The 22,997-nt window shown below is 43.0% G+C and overlaps 1 protein-coding gene across 11 annotated transcripts in view; it reads right to left on the reverse strand.

Moving 5' to 3' along the window:
• SIL1 (SIL1 nucleotide exchange factor) overlaps positions 1 to 22,997 on the reverse strand; it is a 288,984-nt gene that overhangs the window by 164,038 nt on the left and 101,949 nt on the right. For 4 of the 11 annotated variants that reach the window (XM_049649313.1, XM_049649312.1, XM_049649324.1 and 1 more), the window contains one exon: positions 2,416 to 2,530. The exons of 2 other annotated variants lie outside the window; for them this stretch is intronic. In XM_049649313.1, coding sequence (XP_049505270.1) covers positions 2,416 to 2,490 — 75 coding nt within the window. In that variant the 5' untranslated portion in view covers positions 2,491 to 2,530. 5 more of the 11 variants (XM_049649321.1, XM_049649314.1, XM_049649315.1 and 2 more) reach the window with 4 other exon arrangements.

The following is a 22,997-nucleotide window of genomic DNA, read 5'->3' on the forward strand; positions in this document are numbered from 1 at the left end:
GACACCCTTTTACTGAAAATAACAGCTGACATTTATTGACCATACTCTGCCAGTCCCAAAGCTAGGTGCTTCATATATATTTTTATATATACATACAAATCACGCATAATCTACATTAAAATCTTAAGAGGGAAGTATCAACCCTATTTTACGGATGAGAAAACAAAGCTCAGAAATGGCCAAATTGCCAAAGTAGGGGGTGCCACTTACCAATGGTCTGTGCTCCTTCCACTGGATTCCACTACCTCCTTCATACTCACTACTTTTTGAAGGCCAGTATACTACACAACCCCATCCCTTCAGTATCCACACTGCTGCTAAGTTGTGGCATCTCAGGGAGGTATCACAGCAGAAGATCGTACCCTGATACACACAATCTTTCCTGGGTAGCCATTAACCTGTACAAATGCCTTTGGAGAGGACAATTCCAGGCCACCAGGACCTCTTGCCTGGACTCAAGGCTCTGAATAAAGGATCATAAACACTCCCAGCTATCCCACCACCCATTTTCACTGTTGTGAAGGTGGCTGACTGCATAATTTGGATTTTAAATGCCAACAGGGCAGCAATTTTTACGGTATGAGAGAAAAGATGCTTCAACTCCTACTTGTGCTTAGCACATGATGAAAGATTATGACAAATGGATACAGCTTAGGAACAGACATAAGGATAAAAGTAGCTTCTGTTGATGAAAGTCAGTATTAACATTTTTCTGAGACTAGACTCAATAGAGCTAATATAAATGGGCCAGAATAATTATGGCTCTGAAAGCTCATCTATTTGGTTGGACTATTATCCAAAAGGGACTTACTAACACACAGTCCTTAAGCAAATTCATCAGCACGTTTTTGTTAATTGTGCATCTGCTAAAGCTCATCATGGGAAGCACCGGATCCTCATGAGCTGCAGGTTGAGTGGGGGCGGAGAGGGAGGGGAGTACACAGCCCTGATCCCTCCAGACACTTGGGTGCTTTTCTGGTCTAGGCTATGACAAAGACAGCCCCTAACTCAGGCTGTGGCCAGTCCCACCCTCAGGGGCCAATGGAATCTCGTCCTCATTATCCTTGAGGAAAAGGCCAAAAAAAACTAGCACCAGTAAGATCTTAGAGAACATTAAAAGCTCAAAAGGATTCGTGACTCCTAACTGTACTTCCTCTTCTGCTCCACAAAGTGAGCAGAAAGGCAGAGAAAAAACAAATGACTTCAGAGAGAAGGTGGAAGCTTACCATGAGCCAGAGGTAAACCTCAGCTGAGCTGGATTGCTATTAAATTCATCACAATTGTCATTTGCACTTCAAGGCCCTCCTGCTCCAAAGCCTTCAACACTTACCCAACATTTAGCAGGAGACCCTGGGGTTGAGGAAGGTGGCCAGGGGAAGGGGAAACTGTCAGAAAGCTGACAGTCAAGGCTTCTCAGGGGAAAGCAAAGAGGAAGCACTGGGAGCTGGTGAAGGGCAGCTTATTGCTGGGGCCAGCCAGGCAAATGGGGCCAGGAGTCTTAGCATGCTGCAGCCAGGCCAAGCTCAGGGCTTTCTTGGTCATTCTACTCCTGCCTGTGACAGTGACAGAAAGCCTAAGCAGTGAGGTCTAGGTTAATGAAGAGAGGCTTAAAAAGAAGAGGAAGAAAAAGGACAGAGGAAAAGAGAATGGAGAGACAGAGACAGATGGAAAAAGCACAAGGAAGACAGGAGTAGAAGAACAAGCTGACTCTTACTTAGTGCTCACCACACAGGCAACCAGCTCCTGGGGAGAATCCTGATCTTCCCAACTCTGCCACAAACTGGCTGAATGATTCTGGCCAAGTTACTTAATGTCTCTGAGCCTCAGTCTCCTTCTGAAAATGAGGGATAATAACTGTAGTTGTTCACTTCTTAGGGGTTTTGGAGGGATTAAATGAGAATACATATAAAGCACTTACTAAAATAATTGGTACATGATAACCTCATCAACATTATCAGTATTACCATATCATCATCCTATTTTCTCCAAAGGGAAACTATGCCATGAGCTAGCTTCCTTCCTTCCTTTCTTTTGAGACAAAGTGTGCATGAGCATGAGAGTGGGTGAGGGGCAGAGAGAAAGGGGAACAGAGAGAATCCCAAGCAGGCTCCACGCTGTCAGCACAGAGCCAGACACAGAGCTCAAATTAATGATACGGGGATCATGATCTCAGCCAAAACCAGGAGTCGGACACTTAACCAACTGAGACACCCAGGTGCCCCTATGCTATGAGCTTTAAACAGAGGCCAGAGGACTCAGTGGGGTGGGGAGGAGAGTACACATACTCCTTGACCCAGTGCTAACCACATTCCTGTAAGAAAAATAAAAGCTCACCCTATTCCCACAAAAGCCTTGGTGGCATGGAGGCTTTCTTGGAGCCTACAGGGATTCTTCTATTTGTGTTAAGAAATTTACCGGGTTCTGATGACTGAGGCAGAAGGTGAAGCAGGAAGCCATCAGCAGCCCGAGCAGCATTCCCAGAAGAGCCATCCTAGAAGGGGGCAGGCCCTGGGGAGGCACAGTTAGAGACCTGAGGAATGTAAACAAAGAAGACAGAAGGTAAACAGGAAGCTGGTGCCTGATCCCCCAGCAATGTGATTCCAATGATGTCATGTGTTCAATGGATATCAGACATTTCCTGCACAGATATATCAAAGGTCTTCCTTCTACCACAGGAGAAGATCTAAAGGAAGCTTCCAGCTACCATAAGGAGTCCAGCCACTCATGACCAGATATGCCTTGGTTGGAAGCAGAGAGCCAAGCAAGACTCTCACGTGAGATACAACGGTTGGGGTCCCTTCCTTCCTCACTATCAACTTATTGTCAGGTTGTACAGGGTGGTATTGGCTATGATAAGGAGAGAAATAAACTAACCAATTGATTTGTGTATCAAGAGACATGAGTCCAAATCCTCATAAGTCATCATAACCGTTCACTTCTAAACCATGCTCACTATTATACCTGAAAACAGATGCCATCAGTATCCCATCAACCAGCAAAGTTCCATATTCCCAAGCCATGAAGTCTTACACAAAACTTTTCAAATGGCCCAACTATCCAAAGTACAGGCCCTAGTAGCTGTTAAAATCAAAACAAAAGGATAAAAGAATATTCCATGTTCATGGATTAGAGACTTAATATTGTTAAGATGACAATATTACCCAAAGCAATATGCAGATTCAACGCAATCCCTATCAAAATACCAAGGCTGTTACAAAAATGGAGAAACCCTTCTTTAAATACATAAGGAATTTCAAGGGACCCAAAGTAGACCCAAAGATGTAAGAAAAAAAGAACCAAGTTGGAAGACTCATACTTCCTGAATTCAAAACTTATTACAAAGCAATAGTAATCAAAACAGTGTGGTACTGGCATTAGGACAGATGTAAAGACCATTGGAATAGAACTGAGGACCCAGAAATAATCATGTGTACTCAAATGATTTTCAACAGGGTGCCAATACCATTCAATGGGGAAAAAATAGTCTCTTCAACAAACTATTCTGGGACAACTGAATAGCCACATGCAGAAAATGAGATGGAATCTACCCTTTTGTCATGTACAAAACTTAACTCAAAATGTATCTAAGACCTAAATTTAAAAGCTAAACTTTTACAAGAAAATATAGAGGAAATCTTCATAACCTTGTATTTGGTAGTAGTGTCTCAAAAATGACACCAAGACAACGGGTGATTTAAAAAAAAATAACTAAATTAAACTCCATCAATATGTGAAAACTTTTGTGCCTCAAAGGACCTTATGAAGAGATTGAAAGGACAGCCAACAAAATGGGAGAAAATATTTGCAAATCACCTCTCTCACTGGTAGGGTTTAATAACCAGATACATAAACAACGACGGCTATAATTTTTTTTAAAAGAAAATAACAAATATTAGCAAGGATGTAGACAAACTGGAACACCTCATACATTAGTGGTGGTAATGCAAAATGGTACAGCTGCTGTGAGACACAGTTTAGCAGTTCCTCAAAAGCAAAACACAGAATTACCTTAAGATCCATAAATTCTACCCCTAGGTATTTATTCTACCCAACAGTTCTGAAAATAGTGATTCAAACAGATACTTCCATGCAAATGTTCCCAGCAGCATTATTCACAATAGCCAAAAGGTGGAAACAACCCCAATATCCATCAACAGATCAATGGATATTTTTAAAGTGTTGTGTATACATACAATGGAATATTATTCAGCCATAAAAAGAATGCAATTCTGATACACGCTTCAACATGAATGAGCCTTGAAAACATTATGCCAAGTGCAATAAGCAAGACACAAAAGAACAGATATTGTATGATTCTATTTAAATGAATTTTCTTGGGGTGCCTGTGTGGCTCAGTCGGTTAAGCGTCCGACTTCAGCTCAGGTCACGATCTCGCGGTCTGTGAGTTCGAGCCCCGCGTCAGGCTCTGGGCTGATGGCTCAAAGCCTGGAGCCTGCTTCCGATTCTGTGTCTCCCTCTCTCTCTGCCCCTCCCCCGTTCATGCTCTGTCTCTCTCTGTCTCAAAAATAAATAAACGTTAAAAAAAAAAATTTAAATGAATTTTCTTGAATAGCAAACTCACAGAGACAGAAAGTAGATTATAGATTACCAGGGGAGTTACTACTTAATGGGTACAGAGTTTCTTGGTACAACAATTTTGGTCAGTAAACTAGAGTGGCAGTCAAGAGAACTTAATCCAAATTGTTGAACCACTATATAGTATACCTGAAACTCATTATTACACTGTAGGTTAACTAATGGGAATTTAAATGAAATCTTAAAGAGAAACACATGTACTTTAAAAAAAAAAAAATTGGCAAATGACCTAGGAAAGAAAGGCAGAAAGAGAAATAAAACAAGCTAAAAATTTTAAGAAGCCTTAGAAAAAGTCAGAACAGGGGTGCCTGGGTGGCTCAGTCGGTCAAGCGTCCGACTTCGGCTCAGGTCATGATCTCACACTCCTTGAGTTCGAGCCCCGGGTCGGGCTCTGTGCTGACAGCTCAGAGCCTGGAGCCTGCTTCAGATTCTATGTCTCCCTCTCTCTCTGCCCCTCCCCTGCTCATGCTCTGTCTTTCTCTGTCTCAAAAAAAAAAAAAAAAAAAGTCAAAACATGTCAGCATTACTTCAAGCCCTTATAAAAGGTTTGAATGTTGATCACTCAGCCCTAATATATCTCATTAGGCCATGTATTCAAAAAAAGCTTAACTGTTATCAGTTATAGGGGAATATCTCTGAAGATTATGGTGCTTACCTTTTCTCGTTCCTATTCCTGCCCCAGTACATGCTCCACCTCAAGAAATTGGTCCTTTAACATGACTGCAGTGGGACCCAAAGTCCTACCTGAACCCACTGTCAGAAGTTATTACCCACTTGCCCAGCCCACACCTTCTCAGAGGCAGACGGAAACTTTCCCTAAGGACATCTGGAACCATAAAGGAAAACAGCCCTGCTGGACCGGCACTGTGCTAAAAAAGCATAGCCAAATGGAAAAGCAAAGGCTTGGGCACTAAAAATAGCTGCTACACTCACCCAGCAGCAAAAGCCTTTGCTTTCTGCCAGCTTCTCCCCTCTTTTTTCGTCGATAAAATGGAGCGGCTGAGTCCCACATGAGCTTTCCCCAGCAACCTGTTTCCCTGGGGCACCAATCATACAGAAAGACTGGGAGTGAGTTCACAACACAGCATTAGGTTCTGGACAGGTGCCTGACCATACCTGAGTGTGCGTGGCAGGGGAGGGGGCAGTGGCCAGGCTTGGTGAGCATGCACAAGGAGCAAGCAGAGACTTCCACATCAGGAATGAAAGGGCTGGAAAGGCCCAAGGAGATGGGTCCCAAGAAAACACAGCCCTGGAGCTTCCTATAATGCCCCATACCTTTCTTAATCCTCAGCCTTTGGGGGAAAGGAAAATACAGAATGGAAGCAGGGTGCATTATCAGGAAATAAACCATAAGAGAAAACAAAGATTATCCCCAAAGTCACAGATTTCCTTTCCCTGCATGAATAGTGTTCAAGTGTACATGGATGTACACACACACACTTCAACACTCCCTTCTCACAGCCAGGGATAAACACTGGAATTGATGCTGTGGAAAAAGATGAGGAGGAAGAGATAAATGAGAATGAATTAGTCAAGGGCAAAGAAGACAAATGAGCAGGAAATCCAGAAGAGACTGAAGAAAAAGAGGTCGAGGGCAGCTGATACACAAACAGCAGCTTCCCCACCACCCCCCCAACCCCGAAGTGGGAAGTGGAATGCGTGGGGAGGGGGCAAGGGAGGTGGTGAGAGAAATGGCAGCTCCCACAAGGTTCCCAGCCGCCTCCATCTCCTGCACACACACTAATGCCCTCAAAAGCATTTTATGCCAATACTAAGGATGAGACATCGATTCACAAATGGATCCTTCGTCTCCCCCCAGTAATTCCACATGGACTGCACACCTGACCTATTTACTGCCTCCATATATTTCTCCATGAAACACCAAGAGACAGAACATGTTGCAGGGAGGAGGTGCCTGAGGAGAGACAGGAGGAGTGAGGCTGGAAAAAAGATATGTCACAGTTTTCCAGGCTTTGCAGGGGTACCCTAAGAGCAAGTGCAAATTCTGCAACATACAGGCACACACAAGCATGAGTGATGGTATCCTGTGTCCTGCTAAGCAGTCTGGCCTGCAGCCACGTCACCTGGTCTTGGTCCTTACTCAACAAGTAACAAGTAGAAAATACGCAGTTTTCTGGGCTTTAGGCTGAAGGTGAGGGTGGGGGAGTGTGGAAACAGACTAAAGAGAGGTGGCACACAGCTGTGTTTTACCAGGACAGCTGACATCCCACATCACAAGCAAGTATCTGGGCAGCAGCAGCAGCTAAAGAAAACCTCAGACAATAACGTAAGTAAAGCCAAAGTCATGGCATACCTTTGAGGCACAGTTGGCACACTTGGGCTGATGTTAGTGCCCTTCCCAAACCCTACTTACCACCCCTAACACTGGATTTGCCTCATCACCTGCCCCTGTACACCTTGCAAAATAAACCTTCCTGTCATTCTTGGCTCTCACTGGAAGACAGACCAAGGTCTTCACATTACGGTCTTCTTCTGACTTCAAACACCATCATTCAGTCCGGGAAAGGGAAACACATTTCATTGTTTCAGCAGTTACTCTTTCCTTAAGTATCCTTGGGCTTTGGGACAAGAAGATAATAAGGACTAAAAATGAAATGTCCATTTTTTTCCATCAAAACTGGCCATCTGTAGGCTGTACCTTTACTTAAATTGAGGGTAGATGCTCCAGCAATCTGTATTATCAGCTTACTGCAGCCCAGAGCAGATGCTTGGGGCATGGGTAGGAGGAGGCCCTTCGACTTTCTAGACCTTGCCTCTCTTGGGGCCTCATGTCCTCTACTCAATTCAGATAGGACTGGGGGAGAGGACTAGGCCCTGGGTAAAAAAGACATCCTCCCGTAACTTCTATCTTCTCTCAAGGCAGGAAAACAAAAAAATGTGATGAGGATGGCAAGAAGCCAAAGGAGAAGTGGGAGTGCTGGATCTCTGAAAGCTTCTTAGATGGGTGGCAGACCCCACGGACAGTGGCTGCTCTCCAGTCTCAGGGCCAGAGAAGAGTGAGAATAGGAAAAGGTCACAAGTGTCCTGGGCAGGCAGAGTCACGTCAGCAAACTGCCTGAGGGCACTTTGAATTCCACCTCATAAAATGCTCACATTCTTAACCTACAGTTTGTGTCCATGTGTTTGTTTCTCCAAATCTAGAAAAGTGAAAGGGCAAGAATTCCTACTTCTATCTTAAAAGAAGGAAATTGAAGCAAAAAGATAAAAACATGGATATAAAGTCTAGTACATGAATTTAGATTCAGAATGATCGAAGGCCATTTCTTAGCTCTGTCTATTCCTAGCTGTGTGATCTTGAATACAATTTACCAGACCTCAGTTTCTTTATCTGTAAAATGGCATTGTAAGAGCTCCTACTTCAAAGAGTGTTAGAGAGGATTAAATAAAAATATGGAAAATGCTTAACAAAGCACCTGGCACCTACTTATCATTAGAGTAGGGATGATGACCTGCCCTTGGACACACAGGCAATCAGAGCCAGTCCAGGCACCCTGGTACAACTCTCCAGAGCACTGCCGCTTACAGAATCTACACATTCTTTAGCTGGCCCTATATCTCAAACTTTAGGACCAAAGCCTTTTTTTTTTTTTTTGGCTATCTTCGCCCAAGAGGTGAAGGAAACAGATGTTGGAAGAGCACCCACCCCCAGCTGAAAAAGGAGAGATGAAAGCCAGTTTTCTGCTGAGCCCCAAGGCAGACCCAGCGCACTCAATGCTTTTCCCAGCATACTTGTGTCCAGAGAGCCAGGCCACCATCATGTAGAACTGCCAACTGCAGGAACACCTGTCAAAACAACCTTCTGCTTTACAGACTGAAGGTTAGAGGATGAGCTCTTCCTACAGACACACATTCATTACTATTTATGGGCTGCACAAACTCATATACACATACACAGTCACTCACCTCTACACAAACAAACTCACCGCCTAATCTGAGTAAATACAAAGCTGAAGAAACAACGCAAAGAGGACACTGGAAGGACAGTCCTGACAAGAGAAAACAACGTGCAAACGCTTAGGAAAAGAAATGGATTTTTAAAGAAAAATTTAAAGGACAAAAGAAATAAATTTGGAATAGTCAGGCAAACAGTCTCTTTCCCCCTAAGCCATAATCTACACAGCAAGTCAGGAGGAAAACAGCAACTAAATCCAAAGAGCCTATGAACAACAAAAGAAATGCGGCTTCTAATCCCATAACTAAGTCCATTACTGGCTGGGAGGCTGGACATGGAACATCCTTACCCACTGACCATTTGTGTAGTGGGGACAGTATCTGTCCCAAATATTGAGGTCATGCCTAGGGCTGAGCAAATACAGACTGCTCTCAACAGACTCAAGAAGGAAATTAACTCGAGGAGGCTGCTGGAGGTAGAAAGTTCACAAGAAACCTAAGCCTCTGCCTGAACAGACAGCTACAAAGCCAAAATCCACTCATGCACACGCCTTCAAAAGAGAGCCCAAGAGAGGTTTTTCCAGTAGCAATACAAGGACAGTGCTGGCCCCACCTGAGAGCACATAGAGCCAAGAATTCCATGAGCCCAGTGGGGACTAGAGCCCTGGGAGGAGGACAACATGGGAAGAAATAGGAAGGGGGCATTCCTGATACTCTGCACTCCAAAAGGTGAGAGACATACCAACTCCCATCCCTACCTTAGTAGGCAAGGAAACAGATCTTTAAGAAGGTGGCTAAGCATATAGCAAAAAACTGCAATCTCAGAGACAAAAGACAGTGGCTCCAGCTAAAAGAAATCAAAAGACAAGCAGAAAGAGAGCAAAAGCAAAAGGGACAAAGCAAATGGGAGCCCAGCTCGGCCCTCTCTAGACCTATCCTTACTCAAACAAGGCTATCAAAAAACTAAATGCTAGAAAAGCATTTTAAGACCCAATCTCCATTTGGACTGCTAAAGATCTAAACAACAGTGAGGGCACTTGATAGCTACATTAATAACCACAGTTCAATGCCTTCTGGCATGGAGCTTTTCAGTGGATCCACGAAATCTCTGGTAACTTCACACCTATTGAATACAAAGAGGCAGAGAAGGTTAGGGCAGGGTAAGAATGTTGGTGCCATCAGCACAGAGGCAATAAGCAAAGCAACAAGAATAGACTCCCTGTCTTAGGGAGAAACCCAGAGAGAAAGAAAGAGCAAGAATAATCTTCAAGTCATGGCTGGAATATAGGAAAAGAAAAAAGCAAGCAAGGCAATCAAACAAGGAACAATGGTGCAGAATCACAAAGGTCAACAGAGGAGAGAATCCTGAGAAAATCAAGTTCCAGGCAATGATGTCAAGAGATCAGTCAGAATAAGGATGAGAGGGGCACGTGAGTGGCTTAGCAGGTTGATCGTCCGTCTCTGGATTTTGGCTCAGATCATGATCCCAGGGTTGTGGGATCAAACCTCACAATGGGCTCCACATTATGCATAAAGCCTGCTTGAAATTCTCTGTCTTTCCTGCCCCTGCTGCAAAAAAAAATTTTTAAATAAAAAAGAATGTGGATGAGAAGATCCACTGGGTTTGGCAATGAGGCCACCAGAGGGCCCTTCAAAAGAGGGTACATGAGACAAGAAATAGAGGCACAAAGGTAGACTGCTTTGAAAGCTTGAGTGGGTCCATTGAAGTTTGGAGATTTGGGGCCACTTCTCTAAATCCAATTTTTTCAATATTATCACTTGAGTCTCTTAATGAAGACAAAGAATTGGCTCCAGTGGTCAGGTCCTAAAGATGGATCCTCTAATGCCATACAATGGTTTTCTATGATTGTGTAGAGCTACCCCCTCCAACACACATGTCTTCAGGATAGAGATAGGCACAGTCACACCAGCAGAAGGAGGGAGCAGGGAGGCAAAGTCTTTAAGAACAAACTCCCACCAGACACAACTCCACATTCTCTGAGCTCTCCCATGCCCCAAACTGCTCAGAAGTTTTAGTTCTTGCACTTTGTAATACAGGATGGAGAGAAATACCCCAATGACACCAAATCCCCTAGGATTCAAATAAGTATCTGGACTACCCACAGGAAAATAAATTTTGTCTAAGAGCAATTATAGTCAACATTTATAGAGTACTTGCTATGCTCCAAGCAAAGTTCTAAGCTCATTTACTCTTCGCAACAACCATTTGACAAGGTTCTCATTCTGCCCAGGAGGGGACTGAAATTCAGAGAGTTAAGTATTTTGCCCAAGTTCATGCAGCCAGAGTGGTAGTCAGGATTCAAAGCCAATCTGGCCCAGAATCCATCCTCTTTCCATAGACCACGCTGCCTTTCCAGTCATCTATGAATCAGCCACAGAAACTGGACTCATTTTACTTATTCTTCAACAGTGTGAATGGATACAAAGGCACACATTCTGTGTCAGGAGAAAAATTTTTAAATGAGCCTACTGGGGCCCTCTTGTGGAGAGACCCACCTCTACCATGTCCCAAGTTTTTACACTACACACACACACACACACATATGTTTTCACACACATGTTTTGATTGGTGAATGTCCTTGGCACAGCCCAGCTCACACAGGAGGCACAGATATTCAAGAAGAAGAACATCCTTGACTAAGACTGCAGCCAGGTCCCTGGCATCCTGTGTGTCTTCACCTCTTAACCTCCCATCATGCAGACTTCTCAGCTATACAAGAAGTGAAAGTATCTTTCTTCTCCAACCCCCAAACACTCCCCTCATATATACCCAACTGTCTGGTGAGAATGAAGCAGAGGGGAGGAGTAACTATATTGGCCAAGATGATATCCAAGCTTATTTCCAAATAGTCTGTGATCCTGACATCTTCACTCCCCATCCCAAAAACATTTAGGACAGGATTACCTCTACATGGCAAAAGAAAATGAAGCCAAAAAGGTGAATGTGGTTTTCCTAAGCACACCAGTAAGTGACAAGGTGAATTAGAGAAATACCCCAGACCCGGTCAGTTTACTTCCCCCTCAGCCCTAGATTACAAGCTCCCAACAGAGAGTGGGCAAGGAGACCTACTTCTTCTACTTGTTCTCTGATCATGCCTAATGTCCTTAAAGTGACCAGCCTATGTCTGATAACAGCCAAGGTTACTAGAAGGTGTACTCTACTCCATCTCCACTCCAGTGTAATGAAAAGAATGTGGGCTCCAAATGTCAAGCCAGGTCACCTCACCTAGTTGTGGGACTCTAGGCAAGCTGCTTAACCTCTCCAGGTTTCAATTCCTTCATCTACAAATGGACTTGATAGTAACTACTTTACTTTGCAGGATGGTTCTTGGTGTTAAGTGAGATGTTATGAAGCATATAGTACAGTACCTGAACAAAGTGAGGACTCAAGAAGGTTGTAGCTCTCATTAACAACTACTGTGAGAGAAAATTTTGAATAAAGGACAGGATAAACAAAAGCAGTAAGGGCTTTATTCCCTTATAGAATTGTCTTGTGCTCTGACAATCAAGTCTTTCCTTGGAACCCAGTTTCCCTGAGCCACAGGCCTGCCTACACACCTGCACTACACTCTAGGTGGCTACAGAGGCATTTCCACTCAAACCTCAGCAATGCTGGCTGGCTCCGCATCAGTGCCCAGTGAAGAGCTGACTGAGAATGGCCACTTCAGAATCCAGCTTCCTGGTGTCTCAGGCCTGTCTTCAAACTCCAATACCTCTAAAAGGGGAACAGGGAAGGCAGGAATAGCCAGGACAAATTCAAGAGACCTAGACTTTGTGGATCACTCTAGACAGGGTCAGCTGGCATCCAGGGAATAAGGGACCAGGGCCTCCTTCTTCCCTCTCCTTTAAAATAATGAATGGATCTCCTGATAGTAGGCACAATGGGCTTTCTCGATAGCCTGCTTCCAAAGAATACCAAGGACTTTCACACATTCATCCACACACAACCTGGGGCTGGGGCAGAATCAGAGTTCATCTTTTCCTGCTGTCTCCAAGCTTCCAGAGGAGATCAGAGCCTCTTAGTGAAACTATGATAGGAAGGAAGATATGACTTCCAGTCCATAGCTCCAAATGGACTATGTGCAAATCACTAAGAACACCAACCCTTATTCTGTGCTAGGCACTCTGGCACTTTGGATTTCAAGCATCCAGCATTCACACTCTAGAAACAGGTACCACACAAAGATATTTTACCATTAGCCTCAGTCCCCTGAGCACCATACTTCAGAACAGAACATACAAAAGATACCACTGCTGCCCTCAAGGGAGCTGATGTCCCGTTCACAATTAGTGGATAACATGGCTTTCCACAACAGAATTTGAGACAGCACAATTATCAAAAAGAAAGCCAACTTAAGAAATATACCATGAGAAAATAAATACCGCTCTAGGCAACTTGAGACACAAATTACAACTTTTAACGGATGAAATGAGCAACAATTAGGTTCCTCCTTAAACTAAATCAGGAGCCCCAAGAAAACAGCATTAACTTACAGAAACAATGAGCGCACCATAAGGACAGGTCACCAAACACAGAACTCGCTACTATCACATTGGCACTGACTATGTCTTCCAGGTAAATCAGCAACTGAAACATCATATTTTATTTTTAACACGCCTGAGAGTCCAAGACTATTTATAATCCCAGATCCTTAAAAACTTGAAAGGAGGATGAATTTTTAAATGTACACATTTACATATGTGGGCAGAAACACAAAAATCTGATGCCTCTCAACACAGCTCAGGGAGCCATAACTCACGGCTTTCACAATCCCACCTAACACCCAAAGAAAATCCGGGCGCCTTCTCCAAGAGATGGTGGGAGGCTGGGTAGGTAGCCAAGAAACAAAGAAACCTAAACTCAGCACTTGGCAGGACCATTAAGGAGCAGAGGATTTTAAATGCATTGTTTCTGACTCTAAATATGTCTACATTTATTACCAATTTGGGATCAGAAACCACATTTAGTTCTGCCGTGACCACGCACTAAAAATATTAAGCAGAGTATTGCCTAGGAAACAGCAGTCTTCCCTGCTGCAGCAGTCCCATTTCAGAGTCAACTCTGCCATGGTCCCAGGGCTCCCCATCCTGGGCTTCACTGAGAGCCCAGTTAACAAGCAGAACTGCCACTGTCCTGCCAAGACCTTGCTTGCTTTTTAGAACGCAGCGATAGGAGCCAGGGCTAGGGACTACACAACCTTGTCATCTTCTCCAAGGCTGTAACATGGTCAATGAAATTCCATTTCACAGGCCTGTAACAACTAGAACCCACCAGACTGGGAGCTCCATAAGGGTAGGGACAATTGTCCACTTAACCCACTGCTGTATCCTCACCACCCAGCATTGTGCCTGGCACTCAAAAATATCTGCTGATTGAACAAATCAACAATCTCAAAAGGGGTCATCTGGACTAGCACAATGGAAAACAGTGTTGTCATTAAAACAGGTGAAAAAAATGTCTAAATAGGTGAACTATGGATAGTGATGCTAACATGAACACAGATACATATTTTTGAGCAGAAGCAGAACATAATAGCACACACATAGGAATTACTACTCTGAAAAAAAGTGTGACCACCTCTATGATCAGCTATGAAGTTAGAATTATGGGAAATTATGCTCAATGGAGTCTTTCTTCCTGAAATGTTAGCTATACGAGAAAACATTTAAAAGAAGTATTATTCTCAACATAATATTCTCCCTTGTCTGCTGACTTGATCTGGTCCTTGAGATGGCTCAGAAGCCTTGTTCCTGTTTGGCAAGCCCAAGAACAGACAAACCATCCATCAGCCCAAAGAGAGAGTACAAGGGCAAAGCTGCAATCCTAGAGTCCAACTTAACAAGTAGACCTTGTTTACCAGGTCACCTGCCAGTGTGCATCATCAGTATGAATGGTTCCCTAGACAGGTGGCCAAGATGGAGGTGCTGAGACAAAAGAGTATGGAAAAGATGACCTGGCCCAGCTTCAAGACCAGAGTTCCAAATAGGTACCATTATGCCACACAGCCCAGGGCCTCCTGGCCAGCCAAGTGACTGTTAAGAAACGTAGCAGTATACCAATCCTTCCAAATGTTTCAAAAAGTAGAAGAAATGGGAGCACTGCCTAACTCATTCTTTGACTCCAAAATTATCCGAACACCAAAGCAAGACAAGGACACTATAAGAAAACTACAGACCAATATCCCATATAAATATATCTGCAAAAAACCTCAAAAGAACACTAGCAAACGAAATTCAGCAGCATATTAAAAGGACTGTATAACATGATCAAGTGTTATTTATCCCAGAGATACAAGGGTGGTTCAACACATGAAAATTAATCCAGTTAACAGATATTGATAAAATAAAGGGGAAAAAAATCATCTCAATTGATACCCAAAAAGCATTTGACAAAATCCAACATCCTTCCATTCTAAAAACACTTAATAAACTAAGAACAGAACTTTAACATAATAAAGGGCATATATGATGAGAGTCATATAAGAAGAACCCACAGCTAACATCAATGGTGAAAGGTTACAAGTTTTTCCCCCAAGATCAGGAACAATACAAGGATGCCTGCTTGTATCATTTATATTCAACATTAATACTAGAATATCTAGCCAGAGCTATAGGCAAGAAAAAGGAATAAAAGATACCATACTGGAAAGGAAGAAACAAAACCATCTCTATATACGAATGACATGAACTTAGATGTCAAAAACCCTGGAGAATCTACAAAACAAACACACAAACAAACAGTTAAAGCTAATAAAATCAGCAAAGCTGCAGGTACAACATCAATACTCAAAGATCAGTTGTGTTTCTTATACTAGCAACAAACAATCCAAAGGGGAAATTAAGAAAATATTCCATTTAAAATAGAATTAAAAAAAAAAAAAGTATCCAGGAATAAATTTAACTAAGGAGGAAGGTCTTTAGCCAAAGGAAAACATTTGTACACTGAAAATTACAAAACATTGCTAAAAGAAATTAAAGACAACCTAAATAAATGGAAAAACTTTCTGGGTGGATTGGAACACTTAATACTGTCAAGATGACAGCACTATCCAAAGCAGTCTATAGATTCAATGCAATCTCTGTCAAAATCTCAACAGCGTTTTTCAAGGAAATGGAAAAACTCACTCTAAGATTCATATGCAATCTTTAAAAAAAGGAACCAAGTTGGAGGATTCACACATCCTGATTTCAAAACTTTACCACAAAGCTAATATAATCAAAACAGTATGGTATCGACAAAAGGTAAGCACATACTCTCCCATCTACAGTCAAGTGATTTTTAACAAGGGTGCCATTGACTAAAAATGGATGGAAGACCTAAATTTAACAGTGCAACTGTAAAATTCTTACAAGAAAACATAAGGGCAAAAATTTTATGATTGGGCCATAAATTCTTAAATAGGATACTAAAACAACAGGCAATAAAAGAAAAAACTGATAAATTAGAATCCATCACAATTTTGATTCCATCAAAATTTTGGGGTCTCAAATAACACTAGCAAGAGAATGAAAAGAAAACCCACCAAACAGGAAAAATCACATATTGATAAAGGTTTAATTTTCACAATATGTAAACAACTCAACAACATAAAGATAAGCACCCCAGTTTAAAAACCGGCAAAGGAGGGGCGCCTGGGTGGCTCAGTCGGTTGGGCGTCCGACTTCAGCTCAGGTCACGATCTCGCGGTCCGTGAGTTCGAGCCCCACATCGGGCTCTGGGCTGAGGGCTGAGGGCTCAGAGCCTGGAGCCTGCTTCCGATTCTGTGTCTCCCTCTCTCTCTGCCCCTCCCCCGTTCATGCTCTGTCTCTCTCTGTCTCAAAAATAAATAAACGTTAAAAAAAAAAAAATTTTTTTTAAATAAAAACCGGCAAAGGAGATTAACAAAAAAGGTATCTCCAAAGAAGATATGCAAATGATCAATAAGGTCATGAAATGATGCTCATTACCAGCTGTGGTTACTGAAATGCAAATCAAAGCTACAATGAAATACCATCTGACACCTATTAGGATGCCTATAATTAAAAAAAAAATTTTTAAGGGAAAACAACTGCTGGCAAAGACTTGGAAATATGGTATACTGCCAGTGGGAATGTAAAATGGTACAGCTACTCTGGAAAACTCTGGTAGTTTTTCAAAAAGCTACACATTGAATTATATGACCCAGCAATTCCACTCCTAGGTATACACCCAAATATCTGAAAACAGGGACTCAAAAAGATACTTGCATGTCAATGTTGCCAAAAGGTGGAAACAACCTAAGTATCTATCAAGAGATGGATGGATTTTTTAATGGATATTTATTTATTTTTAATGTTTATTTATTTTTGAGAGAGAAAGAAACAGAGTGTGAGCAGTGAAGGGGCAGAGAGAAAGGGAGACACAGAACCCAAAGCAGGCTCCAGGCTCCAAGCTGTCAGCAAAGAGCCCAACGCAGGGCTCGAACTCACGAACCTGAGCCAAAGTTGGATACTTAATCAACTGAGCCACCCAGGTGCCCTTTAATAGAGGTTTCAAATGTGGCATATATATACAATGGATTATTCAGTTGTAAAATGGAATAAAGTTCTGATGCAGGTTATAATATGGATGAACCTTAAAAATATTATGCCAAGTGAAATAAGCCAGACACAAAAGGACAAAGATTGTCTAATTCCACTTACATGAAGTATCTACAATAGGCAAATTCAGAGATGAGGGTAGATTAGAGGTCACCATGGCTGGGGGTACAGGGGAGGTAATGGGAAGGTATTTCTTAATGGGTTCAGAGCTTCTGTCTGGGGTGATGAAAAAGTTTTAGTATATAGTGGTGATGACTGTACAATACTCTGAAGGTAATTAATGCCGACACTTAAAAATGATTAAAATGGGGTGCCTTGGTGGCTCAGTCAGTTGAGCGTCTGACTCTGGATTTCAGCTCAGGTCATGATTCTCTCTTGTTTGCCCTCTGCCCCTCTCCCCCACTTGCACTCTCTCTCTCTAAAATAAAAATAAATGGTTAAAATGGCAAATTTCACGCTATACCTATTTTACCACATTAAAAAAGAATTTAAGATTGTCCACAAGTTGGCAACTGCTGAAACTGGACAATGGGCACATGGGTACATTCATTACACTGTTGTCTCTTCTAAAAATTTAAGCAGCAAAAATGATGTTTTCTTTAGTTTTTCTGATAGGTATTCTTTTTGTCAAGGTAAAGAAGTCCCCTTTTATTTCTACACACCTGTTTTTATCATAAATGGATGTTAAATTTTATGTGTGTTTTTTACATCTATAAGATGATCACAAAAAATTTTTTTTCCCCTTTAACCTAGTAATATAGCAAATTTTATGTGAAGATATTCTAATGTGAAACCACCCTTGCATTCCTGGGATAAGCCCAACTTAGATGATCAGTGTTCATATCCTGCTGGGTTTCATTTGCCATATTTTGTTGGTCCTCCATGTACTCCCACAATTCTCCATGCTGCTGTCCTAATATCCACCAATCTATACTTTAAATATGAACTCCCTGAAGGCAAAACTCATTCCTCATCTACTGCTCCATCCCTAGCTAGTGCAAGGTCAAGGCCACAGCAAGAACTCAATAAAAGGAGCGCTGATAAATAACTATGTAATGAAAGAGTAGGTGGAGGTAATGTACAGGTGAGTACATCAACACCTTAATCCAGAATATTGACATCCACCCAGGTACAAGTACAAAGCAGATTTTTCAGGCAGGGAATCCTTCCAAGGGCTCACCAGCCCTCCATAGAGCTATCTTTTTTGTGGGCAACTCAGTTTGTCTGTACCCTCTAAGCTGAACCCCAGCCCTAAATTCTCATCTCCCCACTTTCCCTCATTACCCAATCAACAGCATTCCAAAGTTGAGTCCCTGCTTTCACTAAAGCAGATGCAGCCCTCGTATCAAAGCACACCCCAAAGGTTAGATCCTGTGCTGGGATTGATTGGGAATGTGGCTTTAGATTCAAACTTAAAAATGTTCCTCCCAATCTCTGAGTTTATTCCCATCAAAATGGCCTCATCCCAACCCTGATTGGAACAGCAAGAGCCCATCCCATTAACAATTCACTGCATCAGCAGCACAGAGGAGGAGAGCAATCAGCAAGGAAAACAGCTGAATTATTTCAGCAGCTGTAAATTATGTGTTCTCTCTTCCTCTCCTCCTCCAAGTCCGTGCTCAACTGTGCCCCACGCCTCCACACTGAACTTGGGTTTGTCAAGTATCTCTATCAACTACAGTAACCAAACTTGAGTTCAAGAAGCGATATTAAAAAGCACTCATTAACTGATATTTAAATAACTGTGTTTAATGTCAACAAAATCACACTTTAAATATCCCCCAGTCTATTAGTTACTTAATGAAATTGCTTAAAATCCTTGGACACTGGCACAGAGCACACTGTCTGGGGGAACAGTTCCCAGGCCCTGGCCTTGGCAGTCTGTAAAAGAGGAGGAGCCCTTACCCTGAGGAAGTGCCCAGAGAGCCCAGTTTCCTTCTAGAATCTCCTAATGAGGTGGATTCTTTTCATAGCTCTGCTGGTCTCCATAGGGGATCGAGAACATAACAAACACATTCTGAGCATGGAAAACTGCCAAACCAGGCCACAATTTATTTTTTAGTGTATTTAAAAATATAGGTCTATACACATACATAAACCCAAGAGAGACACTTCTCCCATCTGGTATCTGCTCTTCTTAAGAGTGGTGTATCACAAGACATTCAAGCATGTGTACAAAGGGGATACAACAGGATTTGTGACAGCAGGTAGGGTCAGGGGGCTCTGCAAGATGCCACCAACCAAATCCCAGCCTGCCAGGAGTCATCAGCCTGCAACTGACAGGGGTACACTCAGCCAACAGCAACATCCTAGACTAGAGCCTACAAAGGGACTCTAGGTTCCAGTGAATGAGCTTGTGATGGGGAGGCCAACGGGACCCCAGGAAGTCTCTCCTGCCACAGTAGGCTCCATGGGGACAACTTGCCAGCTACCCTTATCATAGCACCAGACTTCTTGAAAGGGGGTGGCATGCTAGCCACCTGCCCAGGTAAACACATCCTAAAAACAATCGGTCTCACAACAGGCCTCTAGGCAGAGCACATATAGTCAAGGATCAGTAAGCATTTGAAGCTCACATTTTGGGCAGCAGATGGTCTGAACCCAATTCCACTGATAGGAAGAGATCATTTTAAGAGTATCAAAGGTGTACAAGATGCCAAATAGCCTTCTCTTGCCCCTTACAGCAGAGGCCCTAATTCTTCCTAGTTTCCTTACAAAACTACCACCTCACACTTCCTGGTTGGCCTTAAGTTTTTTGTCTCTGTTACTCAGTACCTTCCCTACATCTTCCATTTAGCTTGATGGGTCTGCCTTGCCACAGAGTAGGAGGCAATTCTTTCCAATGATTCCATCCTGTCTCTCACTGGCCAGAGATTCCTCTTGTGGCAGCTCTCCTTAAAACAGCCACTGCAGCCCCTGGTAGTGCCAAGAGACAACACTGTGGAAGAAGCTTGGTTAATATTACCAATTCTTACCCTGAAAGGCAATCACTCCCATAACAACTAGGTACAAGCTCCGGGTTCAGAGAAGCCAGATGTTTGGGTTATAGCTCACAAAAATGTGAAGAGCATCCAGAAAAACAGAAAAGCACGAAGCCCACGCAGCCCAGACATGCTGCTCACTTACTACCTGCAGTTTCACACCCACGCCAAAGCCATTTCGACCTCAGATGAGCAGTTAACAGCCACACCAATCCAGAAAAATATTTTTACAAAGACCTTCTTCACTCTTCCATATAGGAAAGCTACCAAAAGAGCAAAATTTGTGCACTATGAAAAGATGAAGGAACCCTTACTGCCTACTAGGAAACATATATGCAGTTGCCACCACCCCAACACATCCAACTGGCAGATTACTCACCCTTCAACACATGTGTATTGAGATCTACTGCAACACAAACGTGATCCAAGTGGAGAGATACAAAGACTAAGTAAAATAGGGGTCCTGTCCTCCAGGAGCTTTGAGATGGGCAATGACATGGAGGAGTCCATCAGTCATTATAATAAGCACTGCATTCAAAGACTCCGACAGACATGGTTGGAGGAGTCTGAAGCAGGGGAGAACAGATACCATCATCAAGAGATAAGGGTCAGAGAAGACTTCCTGGAAGAGGTGAGCTTTAAAGATTAAAAGAGTAAAAGGAATCATCCAAACACAGGTGATGAAAAAGGTATCCCAAGCAGAGGCAGGAGTGCTTTTTGAAGACCTGGAGGCATGGTAAGTGGCATCAAGACTCCAGGAACTCTCTTTGCCAGACAGGTCAGATGAGTTTCAAAGACACAGCTCACCGCAGTGTCTTAGCAAACCCCTGGAATCTGAAGAACTGCCCACAGTGAAAGGGAGATTAGAAAGGAGAAAAGGAGGCCTGCTACATGCCTGCTAAAATAAGATAAGAGAGTCACCATTGTTTATGAACTCTGCTTATGAACTCATTCCTTTGCCTTGCAGTTCAGTGGTTTGTTAGCTCTTGCAAATTCTCACCATCTATTAATAGAAAGAGCCAGTCAACAGAATCTGGATTTGGGCTGTATTACTCCCCACAGTGGCCTAAAACCCCAGTAGATAACTTGACCAGGAAAGTGGCTTGAGAATCTAGGCACAGTGTTTGTGCTACCTCTCCCTGAAGGCTATGCCTGCTTTACTCTTCTCTCCAATATTTTATACTCAGCAAGTTCACAGCTAAGCTCAAGCTCTTCCCCCAACACTCCCTCCCTCTCCTTCTCCCCACGTCCACTGCACTTCCATCACCAACCACTGTCAACTTTATCTACTATTTCCCTTCTTGCTCACCTGCCCAAATTGCCATAGCCACCCCCACCTCTCAGGTGAGGGCAAGCCAAGCAGGCTTTCAAAGAAGCCAGAATGAACCTGAGTAGCACCATGAGGAAGCAGAAGGCACACAGCTTTACTCAATCTCTTATTCGCTCAGCCCTGGGTTTCTGGAGCACCCAAAATCCAGTCTCCTGAGTTCCTCTGAAAGGCTCTCAATAAAAGTCACTTTCTTCCTCGGATGAAGAGTCCCACTCAGGGAGCCTATTCAATCACAGTAACAAGCTGGAACTTGGGCTGCAGAGAGGGTTTGGTGCCTTGCCTAAGTCCTCGGGAGATACCAAAACCTCAGGAGCCCAGAGCCCAAAGTCAGACACATAATTATGGGAATCAAATCCCAGGGGAGGCAAGCTTGGCTCCCCACAACCCCACCCCTCAAGGTACATGGGAGACTTCCTATGGGAACTGAGCCAGTGAACTGAAGAGTCTTAATTCCTACTCCCTCTGCCACCCTCCCTCACCAGAAGAGAAGGCATTTCCTTCCGCCAAAGCAAGCAAGTGGAAGTCAGTAATTTTCTGGAGGATGATGTGGGTGCCCATAGCAGCCCAGAAATCAATTTCCCAAAATCAAGGACAAAACATGTATTAAATAAAAAGAGCTCTATCTGGCCATGCCTCTGGAGCCTCAACTCAATGGTAACTTCCCTTCACTGCATTCCCTACCAATGGCCCTCACATCAGTCAGGAAGGAAAAATGTATGTTGAATGAATGAACAAATGGATGACAAAATGAACAAATAGCAGGCTAAGGAGCTATAGGAAAGGGGCAGCATGAAAGAAGGACCTGCTCAAAACCAAGCGTTCATTCTGTCTCCAAGCACCCATCATATACTCTGTAACCTGCGCAAGATGCTAGGAACACACAGGCATGCATAACCTATGAAAGACAAAGGAGGCAGGGAGAAAAGCACTCTCCTTCATCTTCCTGGGACGGCTTATTTCCGAATACTATTTTAACAGTACCTCCTGTTTTCCTGACACTAAAGCCATGCCTAATGGCACATACGCAAATAAAAACTTCACTTTTTATTGTATCCAGTACTTTGGGGCCTTGTGGTTTCTTTTCCGAGGAAAAACTGTCATTCATCTCCTTGATTAAAAATTGATTTAATTTGGCTTTCATCAGGTAGGTACAAGGGGAAAACACACAGATTCACAGAGATAATTCACCCAGCAACAGGGCTGTGATGAGCTCTGGCGACTGCACAGTTGGGTCCCAACCCACCTCCGATGAAAGACAATTAAAAATCTCACAACGTGGAGCTTAAGCTCCAGCCAAAAGAAATTATCTTCCCACAAGCATCTCAACCAGATTTTTGGTTAATATGAAAACTTTCAAAAGGAAAGGAAAGGAAACCCCAAGGATATTTCACATACGACTTAAAATTTCTACATTTTTCAAATTCCCTTGCAGGGAAAAAAGGCAAAGAGGTCTTTATTTCTCACTCCTACTTTTCAAAACTTATCCCATTACTTGACATTGTCATAAAAATTTTCAATTTGTTGAGAGCTCAGAGCAGAGGTATGTGCAATGGCTGAGGCACTGCAAGCTGCTGTGAAAGGGCTGAGGTGAGAGCAGC

This window comes from Panthera uncia (assembly GCF_023721935.1).
Source record: "Panthera uncia isolate 11264 chromosome A1 unlocalized genomic scaffold, Puncia_PCG_1.0 HiC_scaffold_17, whole genome shotgun sequence".
Lineage (NCBI taxonomy): Eukaryota > Metazoa > Chordata > Mammalia > Carnivora > Felidae > Panthera > Panthera uncia.